We start from the raw sequence: 16760 nt of genomic DNA on the forward strand, positions 1-16760 counted from the left end.
GTCAGAGGGAGCACACGACACGAACTTCGAGTTTCGTGCTTCGTAGTAGCCCTGCAGCGTTTGGGCACAATCACGCATGCTGGTAAGCGAAGAATAACGCGCTTGCCCAATAAACACCCATTTACCCGATAAATGCTTTTCAAATAGTTTCCTGTAGTTATTAAATTTTAATGTATAACGCAATTAATTTATTTACATAAGAACCTTAACCAACAAGAAGTTGGAAAACTCCCGACTTTGACACTTTAAAGTTCTTAAAACATGTCATGTCTAAGAACCATCGCTAGAAAACCTGCTTTCAAAAAAAAAAACCGCATTCAAATCGGTTCACCCGTTTAAGAGCTACGGTGCCACAGACAGACACATAACGGTCAAACTTACAACACCCCTCTTTTTGCGTCGGTGGTTAAAAAACAAGCAACGACCCTCATTTAGCCCTAACTTTGAAAACTACTACGTAGACGGTCCGAGTTGTATGTTGTTTTGTGAAGATTTAATTATTCACAATTTACATCTGGATATACCTACGAGTACAGTCAAGTGCAAAGATATCAACACGGCTAGTTACAAAAATATGTATACACGACCTTAATGATAAGGACATGAAGTCGTGTATACATACTTTTGTAACTTTAGCCGTGTCGATATCGTTGAAATTGTACTACGAAAATCGATTTGGACCCGTAATCTGACATATGACACGTCAGTGTCATTCTTGACAGTTCACCACTTCACCACAGATAAAAGTAAAATAACGTCGGTGCTCAACATACGCATAGATACGAATTTATGAAATTGCATTGGTGTGGTGTGGCAGAACTAAATTGAAAATACAAACTGAAATATAGATGCACAGAAAAACCAGAAAAATAAGACCATCACTGGGAATCGAACCAAGGTCCTCGGTATTCCGTACCGCGTGCTATACCGCTACACCACTGATGGTCAACTGGTGGTGATGATGGTGATGGTGATGGGACCATCAGTGGTGTAGCGGTATAGCACGCGGTACGGAATACCGAGGACCTGGGTTCGATTCCCAGTGATGGTCTTATTTTTCTGGTTTTTCTGTGCATCTATATTTCAGTTTGTATTTTCAATTTAGGTTTTACGGGATGACCGTAAAAGTAAAAAATTTGGATTTGAAATAAAAAATACAAAAAGATTCCAAAAAACCAATCTTAAGTGGCAGAACTAGATTAAAGTATGACATCATCAAGCAAAATAGCTTGAATAATTAATTAAAAAAAAGTACGTAGTGATTAATATGAAAATAATAATACCAAAAGAAAAGGACCAAATTGCCTAGGATATTCAAGGCAATCGATCTTCCAGTATCAGGTTATTTTCGGTCAATGAATTTGTGTTCCGGCGTGGAGAGTAAGACAGCCGGTGCAATTACTGGCACTTGACCATCCCATCTTAATATGCAATCCCCTGGTGTTGCAGGTGTTTATGGGCGGTGGTGATCTCTTACCATCAGGAGACCCACATGCTCGTTTTCCATCCATCGAATAAACAGGCAGGTTTTGCAGGTGGTAGGACCTTGTGCAAGGTCCGCCCGGATTGCTACCACCATCTTGCTCGCTAATCCTGCCGTGAAGCAGCAGTGCTTGCACTGTTGTGTTTCGGCGTGGAGAGTAAGACAGCCGGTGAAATTACTGGCACTTGAGGTATCCCATCTTAGGCCTCTAGGTTGGCAACGCAACTGCAATACCCCTGGTGTTGCAGATGTTTATGGGCGGTGGTGATCTCTTAGCATCAGGAGACCCACTTGCTCGTTTTCCATCCAGTCGAATAAAAAAAAAAAAGAAACAGTATTTTACACAATTTATTCCTCAGTCATCATCTCCATCATCATCGTCGTCGTCGCTGTTCTTCTTCAGCTTGGCTTCCAATTCCTTGGCCGGGTTGAACACGCCGCTGGTCTGCGCGTTGCATATAAAACACCGCGTCGACTTTTTGTAGTTTTCTAGAGCGCATTTCTCGCAAAAATAGTGTTTGCATCTGTAACAATAGAACGTTTAATCATTTTTTTATTTTTATTCGACTGGATGGCAAACGAGCAAGTGGGTCTCCTGATGGTAAGGGATCACCACCGCCCATAAACATCTGCAACACCAGGGGTATTGCAGACGCGCTGCCAACCTAGAGGCCTAAGATGGGATACCTCAAGTGCCAGTAATTTCACCGGCTGTCTTACTCTCCACGCCGAAACACAACACAAGACCTGCCAACTAACGCGTCCACGATGGTGTTGGGGCTGAAGCACAGCGCGCCCTCATGATGGCGTGGAGGCCGTCCGTGCCGCCCTCCCACCGGTTTAGATTTTAGAGAGGGGGGGACGACGACGCTCGATTTACATAAAAAAAAATTTTTTTTTTATTTATTCATCACATTTTACAAAAATAACGACTTCAAAATATTTTCGCCAAACTGCTAAGCAGTTTGTTGGCGAAGACAACACTCTTCAAATACACACTTAAATCCATATTAAACATTCAAGACCCGAGTACAAACATTCGCATTATTCATGCAAATATCTGCCCCGGCCGGGAAAACGAACCCGGGACCTTAAAGCTTCGTAGTCAGGTTCTCTAACCACTTTGCCATCCGGTTTGCAACTTTAAGCACTGGGACATTTACCTTACTTACGTACCCACTGCACTGCACTTTGCACTTCAAAGTTGAATATTTCGCAAACATATCACTTAATCAAAAAATCGTCTTAGCAACCCCCTAATGATTTTAAAAGACCTATCCAACGATACCTCATACTACAAGGTTGGATGAGAAAAAAAAACACTCCCACTTTACGTCTATGGGAGATACTCTAAAAAACATTGTTTTACAAGTTTTTATTGTACCTTTTTGTCGGCATAGTTACACATATATTCGTGCAAAATTACAGCTTTCTAGCATTGATAGTCCCTGAGCAAAGCCGCGGACGGACGGACAGACAGACAGACAGACAAGGCGAAACTATAAGGGTTCCGTTTTTGCCATTTTGGCTACGGAAACCTAAAAAGTTAAAAAAAAATCTTGACATCAACGCCATCTATCGTACATACCTAGTAACAACAGGATCGGTGAAGCTACTTCGGCATATAAAGCATCGGAATGGCAGCTCTTCGTCGCTGTGTACTTCGTAATCGCTGTCGCCTCCGCCCCCGCCTCCGCTCGGAGCGATCTCTTCCCGCTCCAGCTGCCATCCGTGTTTGTAGTCAGAGCGGTCGTGGAGGAACTTGCATGAATCTGTGACAAAAAAAAATACAGAAAAATATAGTTAATCTCAATGAAGATTATTGAAGATATATCTTTAAACGCGTAATTCTTGTATGTTTATATCTTCGGGATCTCGGAAACGGCTCTATTTAGCGGTTTTTGGGGATGAACAATCGATCTAGCTTTGGTCTTATCTCTGGAAAAACGCGTGTTATCTAGTACCCTGTATTTAGCAAGTTCGTAATGGTTATTTACCTATGTTATTTTGGTTTCATAAGTATATTTTGACGACCAGATGGCCTAGTGGTTAGAGAACCTGACTAAGAAGCTTGAGGTCCCGGGTTCGATTCCCGTGTCGGGGCAGATATTTGTATGAAAAATACGAATGTTTGTTCTCGGGTCTTGGGTGTTTAATATGTATTTAATTATGTATCTATATCTTTATAATTATATTTATCCGTTGCTTAGTACCCATAACACAAGCTTTGCTAAGCTTACTTTGGGACTAGGTCAATTGGTGTGAATTGTCCCGTGATATTTATTTATTTATAATCTATTATCTCTCTATTTCTTGAAAGTGTTTCTCTGCAACATATATGCCCGGTAATTGTCTCGGTTTCACTTTATTTAGCTGTGTTATTTTTTTTAATTTATGATGACCGTATGGTCCCAAAGGACCAGCGCCGTTCGTAAGACCGGCATCGCGGCAGATTGCTGATTTGGGACCATTTCGTCACCTACAAATTCAAGTCACAAAAATGTTCCATCGCTAAGTTACAAGTGCGTGCGTCTGCTAAGGCAAATCAAAAACACATAATGTACTTAAGAACGTTTCAATTTTCGTTACATGCATCCTTACGTTACGATAATTAAGGTGTTATTTCGAGTGCGCGCGATTGGCGGTTATGACATTACAAAATAAGAAAGAAAGAAAGAAAGGTTTATTTTGGCTCCATAAGTACGACCTAAAACTAAAACTATGTTACCTCACATTATGTGCAGCAACGCTGGTTTTCTATGGAGCCCAAATAAGACCACAGCGCTTTCCGTCGTAGGCAAGAAGATTTTAAACAATACTATACCTAGAGTCAATCCCTATTAAGTCGAATTCAGTTTACGCCGCGTGACAATCGTAACAAATTAATTGAAATGAATGTAAAACAATGTTTTTAATGAGTTTGAAGGCGTATTTTGCCACAAGTTCACTACATTATAAAACTATTAACTAGATAATTTATTGAATCAGGCGTTATTTTGCGGAGGTCCATATCAACGAACTAAAAGAATTTCCTTGCTCACCCGCGACCTTACGATAGCTAAGTTTATTTAATATGCGTTTTCATGCAGTCCCTCCACCGCCACACTGTAAGAACACACACAAATCACACAAACCCATCTATCACCACCACCACACTACACTGACGCGTTTCGAACTCAACCAGAGCTCATCTTCAGAGTGACACAACCGTACACCATGCTACCAGTTATTATTAACTAGATATTAACTAGAACTTAACGAAAATACAATATGCCATCTTTTTCAATGTCGTTAATGTATTATTTTTGCACTTTTTTACGAAGCACTTCGGCATGTTGATCCGATAAGTACGCGTTGCTGACAGCGCAACTGTGCTTTGAAGGGTATTCTAATTCGATGCATGTATAACTATTTTTTTATTTTATTTTTATCCATTCTTCCCATGTTGACACAAATCAATGTTTCCTTTTTATATACATACAGATCAAGAGTTCTTTCGTAAGCACTAAAAATAGAAGTGGACAGTACCTCCGAAGCCACAGAAGCCTGTCTCCTTGTAGTCCTTACAGATATCTGGTTGGTAGTCCCATCTGTAAAGAATACACAAGTTTTTGATTAGATTAGACACTTGTCCCACCGCCGACGATGAGCGAGAAGCGAGTAGAGCGAGTAACTAGAAACGAGTGGGCGAGCAGCGAGAAGCGAGTGTAGTTTTGTCGCTCGGCTGTAAGCGAGTGTTCGCGTGCGACGGGCGATTACTCGCTCCACTCGACTCGCTCGTGCGGGGCGGCCGCCAAGCTGACATCGCTGAGCGAGTATCTATAGCTCAGCGAGTTTTATAGCTCTTGTCGCTGCGACAAAAGATGTAAGAGCGAGTTCTCGCCGACAGTGTGAACAGCCAGCGATCAACTATTAATATATGTGTCTCTTGTACTCACACAGGATCGCTGGCGGTGAGACAAGTGCCTATACAACTCACAAGAATGTGTAGACTTTTTAATAACATTGATCTTGAGTTAGACATATTCAACATGACCCTAACAAAATTCAATCAGTATGGTTTATATCAGGGTTTCTCAAACTTATGGCTCCACGTACCCCTGTTAAAGTTTCTAGACGATAGCGAACCCCCCCCCCCCCCCCCAAAGAAAGTAATAAAATTGACTGTTGGAGAAACTAAAAATAACAAATACTAAAAGACTCCAAAAACCAATCTTAATCATCTTGCTAGTCTTGCAGCCTGGTGGTTTTTGGAGTCACGTAAACCTTGTCGCGAACCCCCCTACCGCGAATAGCGAACCCCTAGGGGTTCGCGTACCCCACTTTGAGTAACCCTGGTTTATATTAATCCTATTTATATAAAGTGTAAACAAACCGATTTTATCAAAATTTTGGGGGAGGCCTATGTCCAACAGTGGACGTCCTACGGCTGATGGATGATGAAATTTTTTTTTTTTTTTTTTTTTTATTCGACTGGATGGCAAACGAGCAAGTGGGTCTCCTGATGGTAAGAGATCACCACCGCCCATAGACAACTGCAACACCAGGGTATTGCAGATGCGTTGCCAACCTAGAGGCCTAAGATGGAATACCTCAAGTGCCAGTTATTTCACCGGCTGTCCTACTCTCCACGCCGAAACACAACAGTGCAAACACTGCTGCTTCACGGCAGGATTAGCGAGCAAGATGGTGGTAGCAATCCGGGCGGACCTTGCACAAGGTCCTACCACTGCAAATAATATGTCTTTTTCACCTGACAGTGGCCCTGAGGTTGGCGGGCGCTCTGATGGGCCCCTTCCGCACGAGCCCGGAGCTCGCGTTGCCGGCCGCTGTGTCACGCTTCTTATAGTACTGCGCGTAGTTGTTCAGACCTCTGTACACCTGTTTAATAATAGTATTCCATGTAGCAGTTGTATAAAGTTTAAAAAAAGCGAGTGTCGTGGGTTACGATGCGAGCGTAGCGAACACCGTAAAGACACTGCGAGTTTTTTTGTCTTACTTATACAACATATACAATACTTTTTCTATGACTAGGTAACTTTAGTAAAAACTATGGCAAACGCAAATATAAGGTTAACAACAATTACGAATGGGAAACCTGAAAAACTTTTTTTAATTCAGGGAATATTACGCAAAGCTCTGCTAGGACAAACCGTAAACAAACCGCCATGACAACGTCAGTTCTCTTTATGATGTGTCGCCATGACAGATTATGACATATTCATTAATAAAAAAATAAAACGCTATTTACATAGAGAGTAACAATAGAGCTATATTTCCAAAAACTAATTGAAATAATATGATATTATGGCATCCTATGGACATTTAAAAGACATTTTCGCAGGTGGTAGGACTTTGTGCAAGGTCCGCCCGGATTGCTACCACCATCTTGCTCGCTAATCTTGCCGTGAAGCAGCAGTGCTTGCACTGTTGTGTTTCGGCGTGGAGAGTAAGACAGCCGGTGAAATTACTGGCACGTGAGGTATCCCATCTTAGGCCTCTAGGTTGGCAACGCGTCTGCAATACCCCCGGTGTTGCAGATGTTTGTGGGCGGTGGTGATCTCTTACCATCAGGAGACCCACTTGCTCGTTTTCCATCCAGTCGAATAAAAAAAAAAAAAAAAAATTTAAGACATTCAAAAAACTGTTTACGGTCTGCACTAGTGCTGCACTCTGACGGATGAACATTGCAGTAATGTATATTTGCCATTGACAATATTAATCTTACCTTGTCATCAGCCTGTCCCTGTAACTCCTCGTTTATCTTTTGCGCCTTCTCGAATATAGCTTGTGCGTCCCTGTCCCGCTCGGTGTCCAGTTCGTATGTTGCCGTCGCATTCTCGCGCTGCTGCTGCACTGACAATGTTAGCTTCTGCTTGCCCTGGAATAAAAGAGATGGTAAATGGTTAAGATTTAAAAAAAAATCGTAATAAATACTATTAGAGGAGATCAGATAATACTTAATAATAATAATAATTTATTTTGAAAGAAAATCCATAATAGTGTTAGTAACAATAATAAAATGTGTGGCAACACATGCTGAGTGCAGGCCCTTTTTGGTCACCATATAACTTCTTTTCTTATTACCAGACGCGGTTCACTCTGCGATTTTATTTTCTGCTACAAGTAGATGTCTATGCCCCCTAGAGTGTGCTATTCCACTACATGTGCCCCGTGGGAGTGAATAAGAGTTATGCGATGAACAGAGAAGCACGATTCTTATGCCTAAACGTCACTTTTGTATGGCAGTTAGGCTTCTGTACTTGTACTTTGTACTTATTTATTCTGTATTACTGTATGGCGGTTGTACTGATAGAACCAAATAAATCTTTCTCTTTTGTTTATGAAAAGTATTTAATCCTACCAATATTATAAATGTGAAAGTTTGTGAGTGAGTGAGTATGTTTGTTACTTTTTCACGCTGAAACGGCTGGACGAATTTGGATGAAATTTGGTAAAAAGTTAGTCAATAACCTGGATTAAAACATAGGATACTTTTTATCCTGATATTCCTACAGGATAGGGATAAAATCTTGAAATAACAACCACTGGGCTTAGAGTCATCAAATTTGGTATGTAGATAGCTGGAGATCTGAAATAACACATAGGTTACTTTTCATTCCAATATTCCCACGGGATAGGGATAAAATCTTGAATAATAACCGCTGGGCTTAGAGTCATGAAATTTGATATTATTATGTATATAGCTGGACATCTGGAATAACACATGGGCTACTTTTTATCCCGATATTCCCAAGGGGTAGGGATAAAATCTGGAAATAAACCGCTGGGTTTATAGTCATGAAATTTGGCATGGTTGTTGTAACATAACGTCTATGAAAACCACAATGTAATTTTAGGGAATTCCCACGAGAATTTAATAAAATCCCGGAATTTCAATTCAACTGCTGTATCAAATGATTTACACGTCCGAAGCCGCAGGTAAGCGCTAGTGTTATATATTTGTGAAATCTGAAAATTAAAAAATAATCCAACTCACTCTATCTTCGTCGCTGATGTCATCATCATCTTCATCAATATCTGGTTTCTGTCTTTTCGGGCCACTGGTGGACTGTATGTTAGGATTGGCCTTCTGAGGCCTTTTTGTTGGCACCACTACGGTTTGTTCATCGGATTCTGAACTGTTCTTTTCTGAAACACAAACAAGGTTCTATAAATATTAAGATTTTAACTTCTTGTTCTGATGGTTTAGACTGGGCATTGATGAGTCAGTGAGTCAGTTAGGTTTATTTTTTAGTTTGCTAGAGAAAATCCTGAGATAAAAGCTCAGTTTAGTAGTATAATAAAAAAGGAAAATAAAATGGAATTTGCTCCCTATGTCTGTATTTCTGGATAAATATAGGTAACATAGACCTCTTCAGGGCTAGAGTGAATAGGCTGTTACTGAACCAGTGAGATACAGCTTTGGCTTCATGTGTACTTGTCATCAGGTGAGGTAAGGTCAATCATGGGTTAGTTTCAAGTTCTGTTTTTTTTTTCCCAGATAGTGGCCATTACCTTAAAGAATAGAAATGAAAATGCTGTTTTTTTTCCAGACAGTGGCCGTTACCTTAAAGAATAGAAATGAAAATGCTGTTAGTAACCTGACGACTCATACATATAATCTGTTAGTAAGAACTTCTTAACTACTAGCATTTGTCCACGACTCCATCTCCGCAGAATTCTTTTACGGCTATTCCGGTACAACAATGCAATTTTCCGAAATAAAAGTATCCTATGTCCTTCCCAGGTTGGCGTCATTTCAGTACACTGTCATGTTAAAACCAAACCAAAACATAACCTCAAAACGGACATTCTTTATCTTTTAAAACTAGAATAATTTTACATAATTATCACTATTTACCTTCTGAACTCGACGTCTTACGTTTCCTTCCGCCTCTATTTCTAATATTTCTCTTCTTAAATGTAGAAGGAACTTCTACTTCGACGTCTGACATAATTTCGTTCTAAGTAGCTTTTAATTCGTAAAAGATACTATTTATGGCTGCAATTCGAAAAGTTATTATAAATGGTTCGATTTAAAACTGTTTAGCTTAGTATTGGAGTGAAAATTCACGAGATTTTGATACTTTTTCGGTTTTAACACAGTTGTTTGTATTGCAACGCAACTCACTGTCAGTCAAATTGAATGAAATGTCTGTCAATGTCAATTGAAATTTCTAAAAGCGTTTAGTTCGATCAAAATGTTGACCTTTATCGCTGAAAAAAAAACTATTTCGGAAAAAACTGTTTTTTTTTTCATTCACTCCAATTTATTTTATTTGTACGTAATGAGATCAAAAAATCAGCTTCCAAGACCAAGATCATTTCTGCAAGCAGTCAACTTGTTGTTGCTGCTCGACGCGGCGACTTGACGCTACTTTTTTGAGTCGCGGGAAATTTAAAATCACATGTAAAATGGGGCCACGTGACCAGATTTATCGCTGCAAAGGAGCGACAAGCGACTGCATGTGGCCGCACCTTAATTTAAATTATAGAAGTTATAAAAAAAACAAATATTTATATTTGTGGAACTTCCACATTCTTCAGCCAGCATATCCAGCACTCTATAAAAAATAATAGCACATATTTCGTGTTTGGATTCATTTTGATCAGTAATTTATTCTACATACAATGCAGTGGTGGCAACACGACGAGCTGATGCTGCAGCCAGGATATCCAGCACACCAGTATACTCTTGAAAAAATAATAGCAGATATGTCGTGTTTGATTCCTTTTGATCAGTATTTGATTGTACATACAATGCAATGGTGGGAACACGATGAGCTAATGCTGCAGCCAGAATATCCAACACCTTAGTACACTTTTAAAAATATAACATATGAACTTTAGTTTCCTGTTAACCTTAGCGGTCCCCGACACCGGCGACGCTTAGATAAAAAAATATTACTAGGTACTTATACTAAATTAACTTAGGCTAATTTTGCGGGAAATCAGCATAGTCCCCGCGGGATAGGGATAACCGAATTCTTCGCAGATGAAGTCGCGGGCAACAGCTAGGTAGTGCATAATTATTATTTACTTTTTAGTTCTTTATTGGTGGCGTTTCTTTGTCAGCGTTTCTTTTTCAGGCATTTTTTTATTATTTTTGCTGGCGTTTTTTTTTATTTCTCTTGGCTTGTACTCGCAGTCATTCCTTTTAAGTGATCAGTTTTTTGCTACACAATATGTTATAAATCTATTAATCTATTTCCAACTTAAGGATTAGCTTTATCATAACCTATTCTTAATTCAAAACCGCAATGAATTAAATCAATACTAAATCAATGAAATATTTATCGTAACATTTTAAAATAAAGCTGAAAGTTGAAATATTTCTTATTGTGAAATTTGTTTGACGATTTTAGTGGAAATTTTATTTATAAAGATTATCACAGTTTTCGTCCGGTTTAGATATTTTTACCCGACTGCCCGAAGGAGGGTTATGTTTTTTATTGTATTATTTCCTATTTACTGTGACTGATTTGGTTTAGTAACTAATCTTAGTTTGTTCTAAACATAATTGAATACCTGGGCGACCGAGCTACGTTCGGGTACCCCCCCCCCCGTACCCCGAAAATACCGGCTAAACCGATTTTGATGAAACATGTCCAAGAACCATCGCTTTAAAACCTGATTTCAAATAAAAAACCGTATTCAAATCGGTCCACCCGTTTAAGAGCTACCTACGGTGCCACAGACAAACACGCACACACATACACACACACACACACACACACACACACACACACACACACATACACACACACACACACACACGCACACAGACATACATAGTGGCCAAACACCCCTCTTTTTGCGCCGGGGGTTAAAAAGTAGATTATCGCAAAAAAATTGCGTATAAATAGGAATACATTTTACAAGAGCCATAAATTACTAAATGTTCAATATCTCAAAACAGGGCAGAACCGATTTTGATAAAACATGTCTAAGAATCCTTTATCGCGGAAAAATGCACAGTTCCCGTGGGAACAGCGCGACAACCGAATTCCACGCGAGCCAAGCCGCAGGCAAAAGCTAGTAATAAATAAATATCACGAGCCACATGATAAATTTACTTAGTCCCAAAACTTAAAGTCCCAAAGTTCATCATCATCTGGTGAACGGTTGTTCTCTGAGGATGAACTATGGTTTTTTTTTTTTATTCAACTGGATGGCCAACGAGCAAGTGGGTCTCCTGATGATAAGAGATCACCACCGCCCATAGACACCTGCAACACCAGGGGATTGCAGATGCGTTGCCAACCTAGAGGCCTAAGATGGGATACCTCAAGTGCCAGTAATTTCATCGGCTGTCTTGCTCTCCACGCCAAAACACAACAGTCGGTGTGACACATATAATTTTTCACCTCAGCAGCGAGAACATAATTTAAATGTAACATGAGAATAAAACCACATATACCTACCTGTTTACAAAACAAACACATTTTTTAAATAGAATCCGATTATTATGAGATATAATAATTACATTTAAAACCATAAAAAAGAGTCCAGTAGCTACAATACAAGTCTCATACTCATAACATGCAACATGCATTGTAATTTGAGAACTTCTTGCACAGAGTACTTTATACACATACTGAAATAGAGTAGTCACTTTCTCGTGACCTACAGCGACATCTGGAATGCAGTTTCGGAACTAAGGAGTTGAAATCATCATCATCATCATGTCAGCCGAAAGACTGCTGGACATAGGCCTCCCCAAGACTCTCCCATCAGACCGGTCTTGTGCTTTCCGCATCCACCGCGATCCCGCGATCTTAACCAAGTCGTCGCTCGGAGTTGATATGTATAAACATAATCATCTACCCTGTACTGTGCTATACGTACACAGGTTTCAGATCAGTCAGTAAATAAGTTTGAAATAACATTTCATTGACTTTCCTTCGTTTTTCAACTGTTTGTGAGTAATGAGAACTATAATTAAATGCTATAAAAGTTGAAAATCGTATGAAGTTAGTTCAATGAAATGTTATAGCAAAACTATAGATCTGTCCACATGCAAATATGTTCCAGCACAATAAATAAATTTTATTATTATCATTAATAAAACAACGGTTAATGTCTTCTTCTTTTATTTGCGTACATTAACGCCATCGTTTGCATGCTGTCCTCCACATCAACATCTTTTGCAGTGCCACACAAAACTTTATTTATATCGCGGCACCAATTACATAAAAAAAATATATAACGACGTTTCAAATAGACATTCCACAATACCTTTTATATGTTCCTCACATGTAATAAAACCAGTGTCTAGGCGTGCATATAATACTAGTTTTATATAGTTCCTTATATTTGGTATAGACGGGTCTTCTTTCAATATATAATTAATTATATCTTGTATTTGCGAAAAACATGATATTAATTCCTCGCATGGATAAAATAGATATTTTGTTTTTTTATTAAATTCTCTTAACTTAATGTATGTGTTGTCAGTGCTGCCACTACAACTTAAACTTGTCTTGCAAAAACTGCAATTTTTAAATATATTTTTTTTAACTGCCTTAAAACGTATCCAGTTACGTACTCTAGAGCTGCACTTATTCGTGGATCCCTTCTTTTAACAGCTAAGTCGACAATGATTTCTTCATTTAGAACGTGATTTAAATTAAGTTCTACAGAAGATTGGCAAGTAGAGTTGCTTCTATTAAAAAACATTTTTTTTAATGATTTAAACAAAAAACACGAATCTTCTTCACAATTGGAACCAACAGAATAAGTACTACTTAGATTGTTTACTAATAAAGACGCGAACGCTGCTTCGAAGCCTGCGCAACTGGGCTTTATTATTCCTGTACCCGTGCTTCGTACTTCTTGTACTAATGTCACACTTATTTTTTAATACTGCAAAAAGCCTCATCTTGGGTAATTGTAAAGGTTGAACAATTAAATCTTTAAATATGAATTTTATTAAGATTTCTATTACATAAACATAAATAGATTTGTTAAATATTCATTCAATTTAACAAATATTTATTTCAACTGTAGAGGCAGTATACGGAATTCTTTAAAAAAAATACAAGAGAAGCGGCTTTCGTGCAACGAGGTTGCATACTTTATTAAAAGATCGGGAAAATTACATTTTGGAAATATTTCGATATATTTTAATACCAAAAATTTAATTTTTAAATTTTTAATCGACAAATTTGATCCTATCTCTTGCTTTTTTCGAGTTGAAGTGAAATGACAGATCAAAGTAAAGTTCAAATATTTAGAATTCAGTGAGTAGACGCAACACTGTACCTACTCAGCGTTTAAAAATAATAATTAAAAAGTTACTTTGTCTCACGGAGTGAGCAAAATGCGATTTTGCTCACTGATTTCTCATAGCAAAACCTGCCTGTTTGAGCTGCTGAGGTGAAAATGTTTTTTTCTTTCGTTCTTTAATTCTTACTCGTAACTATATGAAAATCCCTAAAGTAATACACCATTTGGGTGGTAATAATCATTATAATCCATATTAATCGCTAGATTAGAATTAGAAATCTATTGTTAGACTCTACACTTACGAGCAAAAATAATGTATCACTCTCCATACATGGCTGTACTAAAGTTAACCATTATTAATGCCCGTCAGTGTAATTAAAAGGTAAATCTTATCAAATAGGTTTTTGCTTCAGTGTCAATGCAAATTTGATATTAATTTGACACGTTTATTGATAACCGATACGGAAAATTTAAAGGGTTCTGTGAATCTTCATCTTTAATCATACTTCCTACTTATACTCGGTCAAGGAAGAAACAGATGGTCGTTGGGGCCGAACGATTCTCGAGTGGAGACCGCGGATCGGCAAGCGCAGTGAAGGACTTCCACCAATGAGATGGACGAATGACCTGGTCAGTCGCGGGTTCACGGTGGATGCAAGCCGCTTCCAACCGAGGCAATTGGACGCCTATGTCCAACAGTGGACGTCCTACGGCTGATATGATGATGATGATGAAGGAAGAAACTAAAGAGGACCAACAAAAAAGACTGCCCTGCTTGTTCTGACTATTCTGATTTGTACTGATCTATTCTGTGCCCAAGTACCGCCAGAGCCTACGGGAGAATTCATGCTTTCCAGCATATAAGAGACTCTTCCAACAAGAGCCGGATTCAGAGGTCTGGAGGTAATAAAAGAGTGGAGCCCCCCCCTCCAAACTATTTTCCAAATAAAATTAGGGCCACGTGAGGTTTTGATATTTTACTGGTTGCCTGATTGAAGTGATTGTGGGGGCCCCTCTTTTGTGGAGGCTGTAGCCCCGGTGGCCCTGCCTCTAACGCTCTCCTCCCCGTAGTAAGCTCCAGGGAGCTCGGTACGCGCAGCCTGGTTTTTTAGCCGGTGACAGTTCAGCACTGTCTGGACCTTCGTTTCTCTGTTATCTACGTATATTTTTCCCCAATGCATGCTCCAGTCTCCCATAAAGCATCTCTTATAAAATTGAAGAACTAAAAACAAGTAAGGCCAAAGAGAGAGAGAAACATTTATTTACACATATTCGATACACATAAAAATACATCAAAGGTCTACCGCATTGGTTCAGAAACAATCTATTCATGCACTCTATCTTGAAAAGCCCTAGGTTGTATCTGTTGGTTCCCATCCCAATGAGGGCTATCGCGTATGAGGTCTCCGAAATGTCAAATCTCATAGTTTTTGGGTGAGCTACGTGAAATTTTGCATAACCTGAAATTGATTGATTGATTGATTGATTGATTGATGTCGTTAATATTTATTTTATGGTTGTTTTATTTTGTGTACTTACTTATAATATGTATTTCGAATTAGCGAATAAACGTTTCTATTTCTATTATTTTATTTATTTATTATGGCAATTATGTGTTTGGGAGGAGGGGAGTTAGGCCTCCGGATCTCCCACTGACCGTACGAAACACAGTAGCAAAACTACTACTTCCCGCCGGTATTCCTAACTGAGACCTTTTAAGGTAAAATTAGCAGGGAATCTCTTGAGTAAAGAATAACTGATGCAGTCTAGAGGCCTAATAGCCGTAACAGACGATCGAACGGTCCGGCGAACGGACCGAGAGGGACGCAGCCATCTGTTAGAATGGGATATCCATACCACCATTACTCTAACAGACCGTTGTGTCCCTCTCGGTCCGCCGGACCGTTCGATCGTCTGTTACGGCTATATACACTGACGTTCGCGATTGCATTAATCATCTCTTTCTACCCTCGTCTTATAACTACCACGCAGTCCTGGATTTGTCAATAGGCCGTATAGGCCGCGGCCTAGGGGCGGCAGATTTCAACGAGAAAATTATTTTAGTAAGTTACATAGGGCGGCGGATATAAAGTGGCCTACACTCCTAAAAAACATAAATCCGCCACTGCTACCACGTGTGTGAAAGAAACGGTGGGTGAAAACGATTGTCATTCCAGTAAGCTAGACAATGAGGCTTCAGGGTCCGGGATGAAAGAGGAACAACAGGTCTGTTGCTATGCTATCGAACTGTATTACAAGAACAAACACATAACTGGGCCAATCAACTTTTTTACCGACGCTAATGTGTCCGCGACATTTTTCAATCAATTGCAGATTTTTGTAAGTAAACATGTTTTTTCTGAAATTTAATAGATGGTGTACATGAATACATGCCATCCTACGTAAATTTAAGCTATTAAACCGTGAAATATCTTGTTGGAAGTACGATTTTTTTGGTAACGCCAGAGACAATTTTGGTAACGCAGGAGACGCCCAAAGGTCGGTAAAATAGTTGATTGGCCAACTACCTATATCTGTGACACATAAGCAATTCTTACTATAACTCGTATTACAGTGTTGGGATGATTAGTTGGGATTCCATGAGAGAAGACGAGAACTAGATTTAAAAAGTGACGCACTAAAAGCTAGACCACCTTCAAACACACTACAGTTATGAAAATGTTACTCGAACCTGTGCTGCTTGCAAAAGGACGTTCTCTGCATAGATCGGCTACGTCAGCCATACAAGGGCTAAACAATCATCCCAGCCCGCAACAGCCAGGTATTATTATAATTAGTTGGCATGGGATTCCATTAAGTTGGGAATCTATTGAGTTGGGATTTTATTTAGTTGGGGATCTGTAAGAAAATTTTGTAGAACTGGGAACAAGCCCAAGGAACCCTACAAGCTTACGCTTGTTTACAACCTTAATCAACTTTGCAATCTACAAGCAATCAACATTTATCGGCCTTGTATCACAAGGAATTAGTATAAAATGGCGAAACTGATAATTTGATTAGTTTAGTTCTTATAGTAAGACACTAA

General features: G+C 39.2%; 1 protein-coding gene across 1 annotated transcript; it reads right to left on the reverse strand.

The window, feature by feature from the left end:
- Positions 1-1816: 1816 nt before the first annotated feature.
- On the reverse strand, positions 1817-9632 carry mdlc (RING finger protein mdlc). Its single transcript, XM_074108488.1, has 7 exons — positions 9348-9632; positions 8484-8635; positions 7212-7364; positions 6237-6364; positions 5012-5073; positions 3072-3255; positions 1817-2007 (listed from the first exon to the last, which is right to left on the reverse strand). The coding sequence occupies exons 1-7, from the start codon at positions 9439-9441 to the stop codon at positions 1839-1841; spliced, it is 942 nt and encodes a 313-aa protein (XP_073964589.1). The 5' UTR covers positions 9442-9632; the 3' UTR covers positions 1817-1838.
- Positions 9633-16760: the final 7128 nt, after the last annotated feature.

This window comes from Choristoneura fumiferana, chromosome 27 (assembly GCF_025370935.1).
Source record: "Choristoneura fumiferana chromosome 27, NRCan_CFum_1, whole genome shotgun sequence".
Classification (NCBI taxonomy): Eukaryota; Metazoa; Arthropoda; class Insecta; order Lepidoptera; family Tortricidae; genus Choristoneura; species Choristoneura fumiferana.